The sequence below is a fragment of the Aethalodelphis obliquidens genome, unplaced genomic scaffold, assembly GCF_003676395.1.
Source record: "Aethalodelphis obliquidens isolate GAN/ISIS:26980383/991018 unplaced genomic scaffold, ASM367639v1 scaffold124, whole genome shotgun sequence".
In the NCBI taxonomy this organism is placed as follows: domain Eukaryota; kingdom Metazoa; phylum Chordata; class Mammalia; order Artiodactyla; family Delphinidae; genus Aethalodelphis; species Aethalodelphis obliquidens.
In genome coordinates, this window is record NW_020838068.1 from 1483103 (window position 1) to 1499974 (window position 16872).

The 16872-nt window shown below is 40.7% G+C and overlaps 1 protein-coding gene across 6 annotated transcripts in view; it reads right to left on the minus strand.

Moving 5' to 3' along the window:
• Positions 1–16872, minus strand: part of ERCC6 (ERCC excision repair 6, chromatin remodeling factor) — a 75790-nt gene that overhangs the window by 33435 nt on the left and 25483 nt on the right. For all 6 annotated transcript variants that reach the window (XM_027098549.1, XM_027098550.1, XM_027098546.1 and 3 more), the window contains 2 exons: positions 11017–11145; positions 5752–5910 (listed from right to left, as the gene is read on the minus strand). In XM_027098549.1, coding sequence (XP_026954350.1) covers positions 5752–5910; positions 11017–11145 — 288 coding nt within the window. The remainder of the gene's footprint in view (positions 1–5751; positions 5911–11016; positions 11146–16872) is intronic.

The following is a 16872-nucleotide window of genomic DNA, read 5'->3' on the forward strand; positions in this document are numbered from 1 at the left end:
AAATCTGGAAGATGCTCATAAGTCTTTTAAAAAACCAAATTACTTACGGAATCACCCCAATTCACTTACACATAGGTAGCCAGTAAACTGGTCACGGCCCCCTCTCTCAACATCCACATCTCCCCTCTCTCCTTCCAAACAGAACCACAATTTTGTGCAGGTATCCCCTCTTCCTTCCCAGACGTGTACTCGATGGGACTCTGATCACTGTCTGGCTATGGCGAAGAGGGGAGAAGCCAGAATCATAGCTTGTCTGTCAGCACACAGTGTTCCCCTGGCGACAATCACCTGTCCACTGAGGGGCGTGGGAAGACTGACTTGCTCACGGTTAAGGAAGGACTTACACTCTAGGTCGGGGAGAGCTTCCTCTCTTGGTCTCTCCTGCTGCATGTGAACAAGGAAATACAGTGCAAGGAGATCTTATGACCACAAGAAGAATTGGCATCAGGAGAACCCGGGCCCCTGATGACATCCCTGGGCTGCCTCTGATCATGCCGTGTCTACAGCCTACCCCCTCTGTAGGTATGTGAACGTTTAACCCAATTTGAGGCCAAGATTTTTTTACCTGAAGTCAAAATATCCTGATCCACTGTACACCGTAGGCACCTGACTGAATCAGTACCATCCTGCCTTCCTTCCCTCCTGTTACCACGGAACAGGTGTCCCTTTTCTTGTCTGAGCCCATACCCCCGCTACATCAATGTTCCTACTACTGGAGTTGCTTCATCCTCAGTTCTGCTGGGAGATGGGTATCAATGAAATGAAAACTAAGCAAAGTCATACTAACTATGGGAATCTCTTCAACACTAGACTCACACTCAGCTCATGCCACCAGAGGCAACTGGGAGCCAAGACTGACAGAGGAAACTGGAGCCCCACATGGCCTACCTTCTCACTCATCCTGGAGCAGAGTCACTGGCACCTTTTAAACTGTCATTCTCCGCCCCCTACCCTTTTCTGCCCAATGAGGATACTGAGTATCTGAAGCTAGATCCACTGCACACACTTTCCCCATGCCATCTCATTAACTCCCAGCCTCAATTACTGTCTCTGCACTGATGATGCACATCTAGGTCTCCAACCCCAATCTCCTTCCTGAACTCCAAAGTACCACATGTCTGGATGTCCAACTGCCGGCTGACCTCTCCACTCAGATGTCCCCACGGCACCACACGTCATCCTCTCCCCACCTGGCCCTCCTACCATGTTTCCTAATCCAATGGAAAGAACTGTCACCCATTCTCCAGGTACCCCAATTGGAAATCCGGGCCTCTGCCCCTCTCCTGTTCTCCACTGTATCCAACCTGTACTGAGTTCATGTCACATCTACCTCCTAAATCCCTCTCAAAGTTACCCTGTCTCTCCATCTACACTGTTAACACTCCACTTCTGGCCACTGTCATCTCTTACCTGGGTTACTGCACTTTCTAGGATGATCATTTCAAGAAAGCAAAATCTGAACACGTCATCCCTTTGCTTAAGAGCCTTTTCCTGTTTGTCCCCTGCTCTCGAAACAGTCCAAACACCTCACCCTGGCATATGAGACCAGGAGGATCTGACCTCGGCCCACCTCTTCAGCCTCTCCTCTCTCAGGGCCCCTACCCCGACACTGGCCCGGCGGTTCAGCACTCCCCCACCAGCAGCACCGCCTTCAGTTCCTACAAAGTGCATACTCCTCTGACCTCTCAGCCTTCACCTTGTCCCTTCTTGCCCTCTTCTCCTAGCCACCTGCCCATCAGCCCGCAGCTTCTTCCCTTCCCGTCCCTTTCTCTCCAGGTAGGTCAAGGACCCTTCCTTGGTGCCTCCACACTCGTTAGGACCCCACATTAACCCTGTCATAACGCATATCACCCTTACTGTAATTGTCTGCTAGATCCTTCCTAAGGTCCTTCAGGGTACAGGGACAGCCTCTTCTTCAAATGATCTCAATGTCTAGACCACAGGAGGTAATGAATAAATACTGGCTTTATTAAATGAAAACTTTTTTTAAAGGTTGGAATAAATTGTATTGAAACGTTAAAAGAGATTATTTCTGAGTTGGGGGATCCTGAGTGATTTTTATTTTCTTGTTATGGTTCAATAAATGATTCCTGAACTTAAAATTTTGTGTAAACTAGAGTAAATCACACACTACTTGAAATATTAAAAGTAATTTGCACAACTGAAAAATACCTTGTGGTTCTAGTAGAAAAACAAGCCACAGCCTAAATGAGGCTTACCCTTATAATAACTGCAACATAACAAAATGCCTCCACCCACTCTAAATCCTCCCAACCTCCAGCTACAGTCACTGCCCCTGCCCCCTCTGCTCCACTGCATGGGCTCAGATTGCAAAAAGCCAGGTGCTGACACTTCCTGAAGAATTCCCAAGCCGTGCTCTGCTCCTCCCCAAGGGCAGGGCCCATGCAAGAGCCCCTTCAAACTCCCTGGGGAGAGCATGACTCTGCCCTGGCCCCTTCCTTGACAATATTCCTTTCTAAAAGGATTAAATGCACCAACTTCTTTATATCCTCCAAGGGGAATTAAAGAGAGTTATCATCGATATGCACTTAGCAGGGATTAGGAAACAACCAATCAAAACCCATCTAAAATATTTAAAAACAAATTCACTTTCAAATAAACATAAATAGGTACATATGCTTTTGGAGGTTATATAGTATTTGTGCTCTTTTTATAACACACTCTCTGCCAACTGCCACAATGTCATTTAAGGCCAATATTTTATTCTGGCTGAACATCTAACTGGCATTATTATGCCCTTTAATTTCTGCCACTCTATGAGAAGATTACAGAGGTTTTCACACTGAGTGGGAATCTAGGAGCAGACCTAGATCGTCCCTGAACCACAGAAGGGGCAATCAAACCCATTAACAGTCACTTCAACTGCACCACCCTTCCCCAACCCTCAATCCCATGAGATGAGTGTAAGAAATGGCTAAATGTACTGGAGTGATTAGCATCAATTACCAAACTGGCTACAATTCTTTTCATCTCTGATTATCACTGACTACCTAATGAGTTTACGACAAGCCCACGGCTCCATGGTCAAATATTTCAACCTGCAGGATGGAAATCTGCCATTCATAGCCTTGAATTTACCAGGAATTACAAAGTAAAAACATTTACCTTTGAAAGTTTATTACCTTTTTCAGGCCATTTATTTGTAACTAGGAATTTCCTAAATGATATCCAAGACTTCAGAGTATTAGCTGAAGTTTGAAAGGTAAATAATTTATTTCCTCTCCATCACAGAATTCAGGGGGCCTATCATTATAATATGAATGGCAAAGTGAAAAGAACGTAGTGTATACAATATGAACTGGGAACACAACAACTAGTATAGATGTTTATTATCCACATGTGAATGTAAATATGCTTTTCCCTCTTTTTTAAAAACACACATGTAAAACACATTAAAGAAACAAAAATTAAAAACTTCTTTTACCAGGAAATTCCTTCCTGGTATCCCAGAGACTTCCATGGTTTCAGGGACCGTTGACCTTAAAATTACAACACTGAGACCATCTCAAATTAGGGCCCCAAAATCTACAGCTTGCAAGAGTTCAGAGGAAACGTACATAGCCCATGAAGCAACGCTGGCTCATGCAGAACGTCGTTTGACTATGCATCTGGGTAGTTTTCTTTAGGATGTAAACACAGAGGAGGACTCCAAGTTCATCTAGTTTCAGAGGAGGACATAGTACGAAATTGTGAGAAAAATGTCATACAATTTGCTCTGGCACGTGGAAGGGACCAAGCTCCTCCGTACACCTCTATTCATAGAGAGCTCAGTTGTTTGGTTGATATGTAACTGCATTCTGGGAAGCCGCTTCTACCAATACTATTCTAATAAAGACGATCTGGGCTATAATCCAACATGCCACACTATTTCATTACGGAAAAGAGGAGATGCGCATTGATAGTTAATTGATTACAGCTGCTGCTCATTATTAGCCCTCACTTCACTCCTAGTAGGATTGTCATCACTCGAGAGAGCACGTTTTAATTTTTTGACCGAAACTACACTGCAGGGATGACTTTAGGTTTCCTAGGCCCAGCATATTAGACTCCACACAAGTTTCATGGTAACAGGAAGGGAAGAAAAGAGATGAGAGATAAGAAAATCCCAGAAATCATTTAAGGAAAGAAAGACAGTCTTAGAAACTAGGGCAGCTTAGGGCATTCTAGTTAACAGAAACAAAAACAAAACAAAACAAAACAAACAAGAGGTGCAGAGCCAAGCCGACCAAAGAGCTTATTTAGAACAGAGAAAGCATTTTTTAAATGGTGAACTAATGACATACATAGATAAGAAAACCCTAAATGCCCATTTTCAACTCTGACTCTTCCACTGGGATGGAATGTTTTCACATGAAATGTAATCGAATTCCAATATCTGAAGAAAAAACTCTGCTTCAACACAACTTCCTTGTAATAACAACGGAACATTTAGTATTTAAAAATCTCCAAATACATTTTTCCCTTCCTACAGCTATATAAGTATTTCTAAAATATTCTAAAACTTCAGTACTGCTCCTGGTAAGTGTGGATCTGCTAAATTAATGAAAAGAGTAAGGAATAAAAGCAAAGCAATAGACTTTGAAGATTTTTAAAAAAGTTCTTTACTCAATAGTTTATGGTTCGTATCTGGCTCTCTCGCAAACATTTCTCTGACAATGAACCAGCGTGCGGGGCAGTAACTCTCTGCCGTTGCTGCCTTCAGGCACGCTGACACTCTTTTAAAGGGATCGCCGAATCACATCTTGTGAGTGCCTGAGGTTTCCAGGACACAAGCACCTGGTAAGTATCTTGCTGGTACTCATTAGGTCAGCCTGTTGGAATCCAAGGACATCTTCGATCACCTGGGCTCAAGATTAAAGATCCCACATAATTTACCTAGCATTATTTTTACCAATACTGATTGACATAAAAAGTCAATTTACAGCTTAAATACGGAAAAGCTCACTGGATTTCAAGATAAACTATTTCAGTCCTTCCACACAGAACAAATGTAGTTTAAATGCTTCTTCTTTCAGAATATTAAAGTTTTAATAGTTTATTTAAATTCCTAAAGAGAATAAAGATTACAACCTAAAAATATTTTTGTATCATTTTACAGTCACTTGGGCTTTGGCTTTAGAATTTATATAAAGTTATTAAAGACTAGGAGAGGAAGTAGAAAGCATAGTGAGCAGACAAATACGTAGCTTCATTAGGAAAAAAAAGCACTATCTATAAAAGCTATCACGCGTAATTGATTATAAAGGAAATTCTCCAAAGCTTCAACTTTCCCCATGAATAGACTTTGTACTTACTGTAATGCTCACCCGGTCTCCTGCCAGAACAAATATTTTAATGTAAAATTTAATAAGTGGAACTGAAGATATTATGTCTCATTTAAAATTCCATATTGTGTAAACTACTGATATTAACATAACTGAGTTTGTAAACAATCCATTTGTAGAAGCTAACCTTAGACACTGTATTGACCCAAAATATCTAGTGGGGCTCATCTGCAAAATGAAGCATCAATGCCTGGAATTCATTAAAAGTGTTACATGTTTAATTTCTCCTGCCCTACAGCTCCATTGTCTCGTAAAAATTTTCCTTTGATGTCCCCCACTAAAAGAATTAAAGGAATATTGTAATTGAAATGTCATCAATAATTCACAAGACCCTCCTCCACAGCAATACATCTGATGAAATATTAATTGAGCTCCACAGACTGACAGTCTGCAGAGGAGCACTTGCCTGTAATTTGAACCACGAGTCCTGATCTTGCTGTAGCTCAGACCTGCCAAGAAGGCAATTATCTGGATGGTCTTGCCCAATCCCATTTCGTCTCCCAGAATTCCTCCTGCCTGCTGGCAGTGCAATTCCCACAGCCACCTAACACCTGTCTGCTGGTACCTACAACAACAAACACCAACAAGAAAAAGAAAATGGCAAATGGTGGATAATACAGATCATAACAGAAAGTATTCATGAATTAATCATTTAGCGAGGTTCTAGTACCAGTCAGAGAAACATGCCGGATGTGTGTTTTACATGAGTATTATATTTATAAGGTCATACATTTTTGATTACCTAGGCATAAAAATCACAAATTTTTCTTTACAGAACATTAACACATTTCTAATTAAACTGATAGATAGGGTAATTAGGGACTATTTCATTTCTTTTTCAACATTAGAAATAGCTTGGTAAACAAGCATAAACTTATTATCTTTTATTCAATATCCTTCTGGAAAAAACTGCAAATATTTTTAGTTATACAAAGTTCCAATCATTTTTCTATGAAAAGATGCATTAACATTTACTTTTTCCATCTGAACAGCTTCAAAAAGCAGGACAGAGAACACTACAATTTACAGTATACACTGTTGAAAAGTCACTTGGTAATCATATTATCTTTTTATAGGAAAAATTAAATTAAATTTTAAGGCCATAAACAAGTCTGAATAACAGGGCTGCTCACAAAATTAGTACATATGATTCTGTCATATTACTAGCAGATGCAAAAAAAAAACCCAACAGTTTAAAGACTCAATAATACAAAAGGTCTTTTAATATTTTAAAGTAGAACTTGATTCAGGGACTTTATCATAGATACAAAAAGGTCAGAGCTATTAAAATCTTAAATAAGGAGTACAGGTCAAAGAGCAATAATATATTCCCCTCTAAAAACAAAAAAAGAGTTGGTATTTGCCCTTCTCCATCAATGGTCTGTCTAATTCAAGAATCTAAAAATGAAGTTAAAAAGGGAATAATGCAAAAAGCATTTTTGAGAGTGAAAGATTTAACACTATGGAATGGTATGAAAATTATATGCCACGTAAAAAAATCTAAAGCAAAAAACACTTAAAAGACAATGATGGGCTCCCCTGGTGGCGCAGTGGTTTAGAGTCCACCTGCCGATGCAGGGGAGGCGGGTTCGTGACCCGGTCCGGGAGGATCCCACATGCCGCGGAGCGGCTGGGCCCGTGAGCCATGGCCGCTGAGCCTGCGCGTCCGGAGCCTGTGCTCCGCAATGGGAGAGGCCACAACAGTGAGAGGCCCGCACACTGCAAAAAAAAAAAAATGAAAGCTAAAGAATTTTTTTTTTTTTGAAAGAAAATACCAAGGCTAGTGAGCTGCCCACCTTAAAAGGAGGTGGTTTTGTTGCTGTTTTACTGCCCAAATGTTTTTTACTCTTTGGTATGTGGTATGTCTACCTAAAATGTCATTGTGGATTTCAGTCCCTGTTAAACTAGTTTTATTTACTCTTCTCCTAGTAAGTATGTCATAATTAACTTTCCCCCAGTATTCTGCAAATCAATTACAAAAGTTTGACTCTAGCTGTTGCCATTATTATCTATCATATAAGGAAAACTTTGAATGAGTATTTTGCTGCTTAAGTTTGCTAATTATAATATACACACTCAATATGTACCCTGGATGAGAGGATTTAAAATCCAAACACAGTGAAGTCTACTATGGATAAAAGATCATTTAATTTGGGATGAAGGACAAATTCTATTTAACACGTGGTATATAATCAGAAAATAAAAGCTACCAACCATTTAAGGGGCCTACTGCTGGGGAGGCACCTGGTCAGGTGAGGTTTGGATACAACCTCACAACCAGCCCACACAAAGAGGATCAGCCCATTTTATAGTTAGGAAATGAAGGCACAGAGAGGTTAAGTAACTTGCTAAAGGTCACACTGCTAGAAAAAAAAATGAGCAAGTCAGAACTGAAATCCAGAACCTCTGATTCCAAAGCGATTCCACTTTGGAGATAATCTTGACCAGCAGTTCTCAACCAGGGATGGGGGTAAATGGGGGGTAAAGAGGGTATTTTGCTCCCTAGGGGACACTGGACAATACCTAGAGACATTTTTGGTTGTTACAACTGGGAAAGTGCAAATGTAATCTAGTGGGTAGAGGCCAGAGATGCCGCTAAACACCTTACAATGCACAGAATAGTCCCTACAACAAAGAATTATTCAGCCCAAAATGTCAGTTGTGCTGAGAATGAAAAATCCTGATCTAAAAATAAAAGTTGGTCATGAACTACTTACACTGGACTAATCTCAGCTATGGAAAAAGATGTAGTCCAAAAAGCTCCCCCAAAAAACTGATGTACGTTCAGAATCACTAAATTCCAGTCAATCAGCCTCCTTTTACTGAGGTACAGAACAATTATGGGACCAGCTCCTCCGGGCAGAGTAGGGGCCAAAATCTCGCAGTGGCCATTCCAGTGTTTTCCCACTATACAGCACTGCCTCCACCCAACACAGGTCCAACCCCTCTCTCTGTTTGGGGCCAATCAACTTAAGGAATCAAGAGAGGGACAATCGAGAAATCATGAAAGGAATAAAAACTGGTGACCAGCATGGTATCCCAGAGGGAGTTAGGACATCTGCATTCTAGGTGACTCACGAGAGGCAGAGACGCTGTGCTAGAAGTCTCCTCATCTACAGATGTAATTTCCAAGGGCGTTCACACAGTGTATGATTGTGCATACAAGACGATGAACAACACTAAAGAAATGACTTCAGGAAAAATATCTACCAGGCAGCCCTGTAAGTCCCATCACTACATGGAAATCCCCAGCCACAGCTGGGGACGTTGTATAAAGATGGTGAAGAGCGGCTCTCTCTTTCCATGAAGGCCCTCAGGCTGCACGAGCACACTGATTGGTAGGCATGTATCACTGCATGAGGAGTTAGGGGGTCTGGGTTCTGGTTCCAGCAGTGTCACTAACTGACTCAGGCTTTGTTGCTTTAAGTTCCTAATAATAAACACTGTAAAACAATTACATACTTTAAATGAAAGCAGGTTACGGAATTCAGTTTTCAGAACCTTTGAAGACATAAAAATGACTCTTTAGGAAAAGTTAAAAGATTTTTACAAACTACTGTGTAAGAGTAAAGAAATTACTGTACTCTGCTTCCCCCAGGAAACTGAAGCGTCACAAAATAACCACAGATAATTGGTATATCTTGGCACTGTCACATTAACCCAAGATTGCATTTACTAGTGTGGCTAAAAGTAAAGTTGCAAGACTGAATTTTGTCATCTGATTGCTAAATCACACGGTCAAATACATTTTCCGGGCAAACTTTCAAAACAGAATTTTAAAAGTTAACCATGATCTTGCAGAAAACAGCACTTAAATAGATAACTGTACCTGCTGACTCCCTTGCGTACAAATATACCCTGTTAATTTAATTCCACAGAGTGCGGTAAGTACAGTAAAAATAGATCTACAGCTTAAAATTAAATTGGCCTGGCTAAAACTTAATCATGAAAGAAAAAAGGAGACTCTACCAATCCTATTACTTTTCTTTTCATGTAGCAGAATAAAAGAAACAGAAGTTTCATAACATTTATGAACTATTTAAAATCCTGTTTTTGAGAGACGAAAAATGAAAACAACAAAATACTTTCCAGGAACGTGCAATTAAGACAAATTTTTTTTAAAAACCGTGCATTTACGTAAACTACAATAGGGTTAACAGTCAATACACTAAATCCTATATACTCCTAGTAAGCCAAGTTTGGTTCTATTAACTGTGAAATTCCTTTGCTAGAAAATACCACATTTATACAAAAATGCACATTCAACTTGATTCTTGAGGATATTTGCCAAATCACTTAATACTCATGTAGAAGTATCCTGTCTTTGTTAAACCAATTTAATCTATAATCTGGGTATTCCTTTTGCTAGTTTAACACTGATACTATTTGGCGTGTTTCTTAATAAGCAATCACTTTAGAGAAGATGAAAAGAGTTGCCAATAAATATTATCTTTATGTACCTTTCCATAGTTAAATTTTCATTTGGGAGAAGCAATAAACACAGCAGCCACCTCCCCAGGCTATAAAACATCTACAGAAATTACTAGAGATTCAGGTTTGAACTTCTTTACAGTTCTCCTGTCCAGTACGGCAACCCAACCAAGACAGTCCACATATTTAGGATTCAGCTTTCCTATCATGTTTAGTGGGATAAAATAACCACTCCCTTTGTCCCCTCCAACCCAGGAGAAAAATTAAAACTATAATAAAAGCTCTTCGAGAGGAAATATAAAAAGCATGCTCTTTTTAAGTAGACATCGTGCACAAGTTTAGGGCATGGCTGACAGCTGAATCTATGAAGGAGATTAAACATAACCATCTCAAAGAAAGAAGTTTACATCCTGCACCCGACTACCAAGTGACGATACAAGAGACAGAAAGAAGCTATCTAACGCTTTACCTTCCTATATGCATCGAGGAAGCCTTCCTAAAGCACCTTGTTTAGTAAATCCCAGGAGGACTGAGATTGAAAACGTGGCTCAGTATTTACATTCATCACGGAGACTCGCCTGGACCTTGTAGGCTATAGGCACGCATCTATCACAGGGCACCCGGTTATATGCAACCCTGGGCCACTTGACATATGAAACATAGTCGGTTTCAAACAGCAACGCAACCCTGAAGGTGTTTGCCTATATCTTCTCTTTTGATATCAGAATAACATCTACAGGAAATGTTTAGATACACATTTGGTCAGCTCAAAAGTATTACACCCTTAGGTACAGTATAGGACACTCAGAAAACTAATCTCTACACAGCTTTTTATTTCAATATAGAAGTAAAAACCTCTCCAATATTGATTTTAATAAGCAAGTCTTCTTAATCTGATTTAGAAGTTAGAGGTTTGGCCCCTTAAAATTGCTAAGAACGGCAACAAAAAAAGAACTCGATGAAGATAGCTTTTAAATGTGTAGCTTTTAGTCTGCTGAGACAGGTCCACACAGATTCATCAGTTTATAAACATACCCGATGCGCACTTTAGTCAATTTATTACCGTCTAATTTTAATGAACAGCATGTGGCTAAAATTTCATTTGACAGTATCTGTGTTTGCAATAAATTGCTGCAAGTACCTTAAGGGCCCACAGGTAAGTACTATGTAGCTCCTAAAATATTAATTTGTACACAATGGCTTGATGACAGATGTAAAGGAAGGAACACATGGCACATACTTAAAAAGCTTTTTGAACAGAAAACCCGGCACTTTAAAACCTTCGTCAAATTCGGCATCACTTTCCTCAGAATCATCTTCAAGCCTCAGACTCTTCTCTTTGTCCTGCAGTCTCAGTTTATTCCATCTCCTACCGTGAAAACAAAAACCACACATTTCCATTATTTTGGTTCCAAACCAGGTTAAAATAGATAGTTCTAAGTAATACACAGGAAAAAACAGACAAAATTGAACAGTCTTTTTAGCTTTCTGCTGCCATCATTACCCAAAACACTGATATTCAAAGGAAAAAAAAAAAAAAAACCAACTGATTCTCTTTTCCTTCCTCCTCAATTCAATTCTCATTTGAATTATTATAGCTGCTCTAGAAATATTCCTGTAAGGTCTCATTTCATTATCAAAACTACTTGCTCCTCCCCTGGCATACCCTAAAGGGAAAATTTCTCTGCTAGTTCCTAAGATATATGAACTTAATTCTAGAAAAGAGTCAGTGAAAATTTCAATATAACTAAATTTATAGATACTAAACGTCATAGCTCCAAAATGACAACGTAAGAAGAAATAAATTTTATTTATAATTACTATTTCTGTGCTAAAGATATGATGGTCATAGCATAAAACAGCACATCTTGAACATAAAGCAAATTTTTGGTCAAAATTACTATATATCAGATTCACATACTGATTACTTAATTAAGGGGAGGCATCAACAATATAAAGGACTGATAATTATACCACTGAGGAAAAAATGTGTCCACTAAATAAAACCTAAGTTATAAATTTAGTTCTATGATGCTTTTCAGATGCGAAATAAGATGAACATTTGTATTTCAGAAGGGTGACGCCATGTATGCATAACAAAAGAAACGTCTGAAGATCTGAAAGTATTAGCAATACAGCAAGGCTGTTGGGAAGGTGCAGCTGTTTAGCCAGACTAATTTTGCACCTATATAACTATAATGGACACTGGGGTCACAAGTGGAAAAAAAAAGTCAACAGCCTCATATTCTAGTCACTTCCATAATAAAAGGATGGCTTTTTTCAGTATGCATGCAACTGACACTTTGAATTTCACAAAATGGTGGAAATGAAATAAAACAATAACACAGATAAATGCCTTCCAAGTAAAAAGCTCACAGGAAGGGAATGAGAACAGCAACACAATAAGAAGGCATTTCCCTGCCACTGACTATGCAGGAGTAATAGAGAAAGTGTGAGGGAAGGTAAAGGAGAACATGGAAGGATAATACCGCACACCCTGCCCAGTTGGAGGAATGGTATGTTTTCCAGCACCAACTACCAAATCAGCACAGAGGCCAAACACAACCCCGTGCACTAGATGCTGGAGGACCTTTAAAGCAGGTCCTCTGATAAATTCTGGTCTTGTTGAAAATTTCAGCTCTTCAGAGTAAGGAAAGGAAGGGCTAGCTGAGGATCAGTAAGGAAGAATTGGTTGGTGATTTGAAACTGCTTCGCAGGGCACTAAGAGAACCTATAAATGAGCAGTGCTGGTGATTTCCAGAGAACAGCCAACGAAAGAGACAGTATGGCCAAGTCTAAGGAAATAGCTGTCACATAACCATAAGGTTTAATATGTGACAGTCTTTTTATGGGAAAAATGTAATGGCCTTTTTGTGCTTAACTTCTAAAGGTGATCCCTTTCTCCCTTTTATTTGTATTTTTCTTCCTTAAAATCACCATGCAATTGATGAAATGAAATACCTCTAAGTGGCTATAATAGTCTCTGCTACTCTTCTGAGTTCCACATTATCTACAAATTTAGGTAAGTGCAGTGGTTCTCAACAGGGGGCAATCTGGCCATCCTCCGAGGGCAACCCCCTCACCCCCACCCCAGGGTAACGTGACAATGTCTGCAGACATAACTGGTTGTTACAACTGCTGAGGGGGAGGGGAGAAACACTACTAGCATCTAGCAGGTAGAGGCCAGGATGCTGCTGAACAACCTACAACGTCCGAGACAGTCCTCCACAACAAAATGTTATCTGGTCTCAAACATCAGTAGTGTCAAAGTTGAGAAACCCTGATATAAAGGTAACCCTTACCATTGGAACTTAGAAACCAAAATGATGTATAAACGTTTTCCTAATGTATATATCTGAATTCCTGCTTCTCACTATCTGAAGTTTAGCAAGCAGGCAATGTCAGATAATGAGACAGTCCTCAGTACCCACATTCTTACCATCAGAGCTCAGAACCAAACACCTGCATATTAAAAGATAATTGTTTTTAGCGAATATGTGGATAATACAAATTTTGTGGAAAAATCACAAAACCTATCACAGCCACTTAAGAATACTTCATTGTGCAACTACTCAAAAATAATTGTACAGGAAGAAAAAGAAAAACAGAAGATCCTGGCTTAACAAGTTTGACACAATGAGGTCGTGAAATACCTTACATACAAGAGTACCACACATTACCCTTCATTGATAAATGATAGCTATTGCCTTAGACTTAGCCAGTTAGTCTTTGTGGCTGTTAAATTTCCCACCGCATCACTCTGTTTCAACAGATTTTCAGCTTCCTCCTCCTCCCTCCCTTCTAAAACATACAGGCATCATGTCGCCACAGAACACACAGCACCTAGGAAACCACATAAGCCACTACAGAAATGACTGCATTCCAGCGCCTTCCGCTTTGTAAAGAAAGATGAAAAGAGACAAACGTTTATTCAGTTTGGCTAACAGATGACTAAAGGTGGTGGGGAAAAATCATTATTGCCTACAAGTATTTGTATCATTGTAAAGACAAATCGCCCCAGTAGAATCATATACACGTATTAAAGACAGAGAGTACCAGGGTTATAAAACCACATGCATGTGTGGCTCAGGCTAAGAGATTCTCCTGGTATAGAAAGCAGTAATTCCTCATGTGGTTTACAGCCAAGAGACCTGACCGTCTAACCCGCGCACGCTGAAGCAGGGCAGCACCAAGTGCTGGTCGACAAGAAGTACCACGTGGCACACGATGGGGGGTGGAGGAGGGCCAGATTCACCTGAACTCTGAGAGAAACAGATGCCTTTCCCATCCCAGATGCTACCAGGGTCTAAAATGGCCCTCTTTAGTGTGCTTAACTCGCTGGTCCTACAGCCTGGCAGGCCAAGCGAACTGTCCAGCCAGCAGGTGTAAAGGGGGATGAATAAAGCGGGTCTGACACATGCAGTGAGCACAGGCCCAAACCCTCAGACTCAGACGGCCTAGAATCAAATTCTACTGCCATGTATTAGCACTTTAGCCCTCAGCAAGCAACTTAACCTCTTTAGCATCTAAGTTTCCTCGACTCTGAGACGGGCGAACAGCGGCATGTACTTCACTGGATTTAGGGGAGAATTAAATGAGGTGCCACATAGAAAGCACTTAGCACAAGCCTAGAATATAACAGGTGCTTAATGAATTAATGTTATTATATATAATCATATCTACTTAACGAAATCCTCACACAACCCTGAGTGAACTATAATGTTCACTTACAAAGGAAGAAACAGAGGCAATGTATAGTCCAATACAATCTGCATGTGATAACGCAACGCACCACAAATGCTTGACGGAACTCCTGAACATGTATATTTGCACAAAAACTATGATAGTAAATGGATGCTCAGTAAATGACTGTGAATAGCATGATCACCATGAGTAACGACACCTACTCAGCAGACGGTATCTGCTGGAATATCTCAATTTAAAAGTTCTATAACAGATTAGTAAACGGTAAATTGTCATGAAGTATGGCCACGTTTAATGCAACAGTAACAAAAAGATAGCTACAGAATGACCTAAAACTGGTTGGGGGCAGGTCAAAATTAAGATCTGGACCCCAGTGATCTGAAATCTTAAAACTCTGAAATGGCCTCGAAATGTCTAAATTCTGCTCTTTCAACAAATAAGCTAGATAACAGATTTTAAAAGTGGGGGCGGGGGGGTAAATAGTCCAATATTTACGTTTTTGGAAAAGAAATAACTTTTTCATGTTTTCTTTCCTCTCGTTTTAAAAGAGCCACACATGTAAGAGTCACAGCTGCAGCCACATAAAACCAAGTGGGCCTGGTGTTCTCTGGCAGGGTTTCCAACTCCCCACGCGACTGCCGTAGTCAGCCCGCTGCCGACTCCACTGGCAGCTACTCAGAGGAGAACCCAGTAATAAACATAAACTTACAATTCCAATCAGATGCAGGCAGGGCAAATGCTCCTTGGCTTCGCCACACTCACGCAGGAATGAGAAATCAGCCCAGGCTGTGGGACCTGGGGCTGATACTGCGATAATGATCTGTCAGAAGCAACGTGGACCCAGGGCCAAACTGCTAGCAACGCTGCACAGTCAGCTGAACTGCACCAGAAACATACGTCCTTCAGTTGTAACCTACAGGCACGCCTTGTCGATGGAACCCTTAGAATACACCTGAGAAGTTAATTTATTTTCGAAGGAGAATTTCCAGCATTTCAAGGATGTTCAAAAATGCCAGGGCAGAAAAACACAGCTAGCTGCCACTGTGCTGAAATTCAGAACCTCCTCTCTGTGCATGTGCATGCCCCGTACTGTCCCCAACCTCTCTCCCCCACACACCTGTGTACCCTTCAGAGCTCTGCCCGAGTAGCACCTCTGGAAGAAGCCATCCCTGACCGGCCAGTTAGGCGTCGCACCCTCCAAGTAGGTGCCTTCCTAACACCATGGCACCTGGGCACACCTGACGTCTCCACTAGAACGCTAGCACCTACCAGAGTGTTAGCATCTTTTGAAATCCGTATCTGTCTCCCCCATTAGACTGGGGGAGACTGTCTCAGTCATTTTTGTATCTTTAGAGACTAGTATAATGCCCACCTCACAAGATGCTCAATAAATGCTCAGGGAATGAATGAATGAGGTTCTGAATTGGGCTAGGGATGAGGAAGACACCAGGGGTAGAGAAGCATGGCTTGAAAACGGTCAAAGTGGGTCCCTCAGAAATGGGTTCAAGAAACGTCCCATTCTACCTCCTTTAGGGCCTGCCTCCTGCTGCATTCCTACCCCTTCTACATACGTGACTTTAAAGTACTGCTCCGAGCTGTAGCCACTGCCTAAACGTGGCTGGGCCCACTGCAAAGAATGAGGCCTGGCAAAGGGTGACTGCAAAGCCAGGTGCTTAATTTAGAATTTTATAAGGAGGAAAAAAAAGGAGAGGAGGTTAAGCTCACTATGTTGAATGACAAAAATTTTGTAAGTTATTTTCAAGCCCTGATGTCTGTTTTGGGGGGGTTCCCAGGGGATTCACTTTGCAACAAGACTGGTTTTTGCACACCAGCTGATCGGAAGAAATCAGGAGTCCTGAGTTTGGGTCCAAGCCTCCCTAGGACCAGGTGGGAAAGGCTGAGCAAAAGGTTCAACTTTTTATGAAAGACTTGATCTTCTAGCAGAGGAAAAAAGAAGTTTAACTAGCCCTATATTTACATTACTAGAAAGGAAATCATGTTTCTAGTGTTCCCACTTTCATCTTTTTCTTTAATCCATACATATAATAGTCACAGCTGCAAGCAAACAAAATGAGGTGAGTGTGTTATTCACTGGGAGGTTTTCTAACTCCTATAGTCCCTCAGACTCCAGGGGCGGCCATTAGAGCAGAACCCAGCAAAAAACACAGATTTAAGATACCCACTGAGAAGGGAAAACCAGATGCAGGTCCATAACTAGTAAGGGGAGGTCCGAACTTTAGAAACATCATTTAACACCACTGTATTTGTCTCCTCGACCACAGTGAGCCAAATAATAGGTCCTTATAGGACTAAATGAGACAATATGTACACTATACCCTTCAGAAACTATTTTTTAATACTACATACATGTCAGATACTATCTTATAATTAT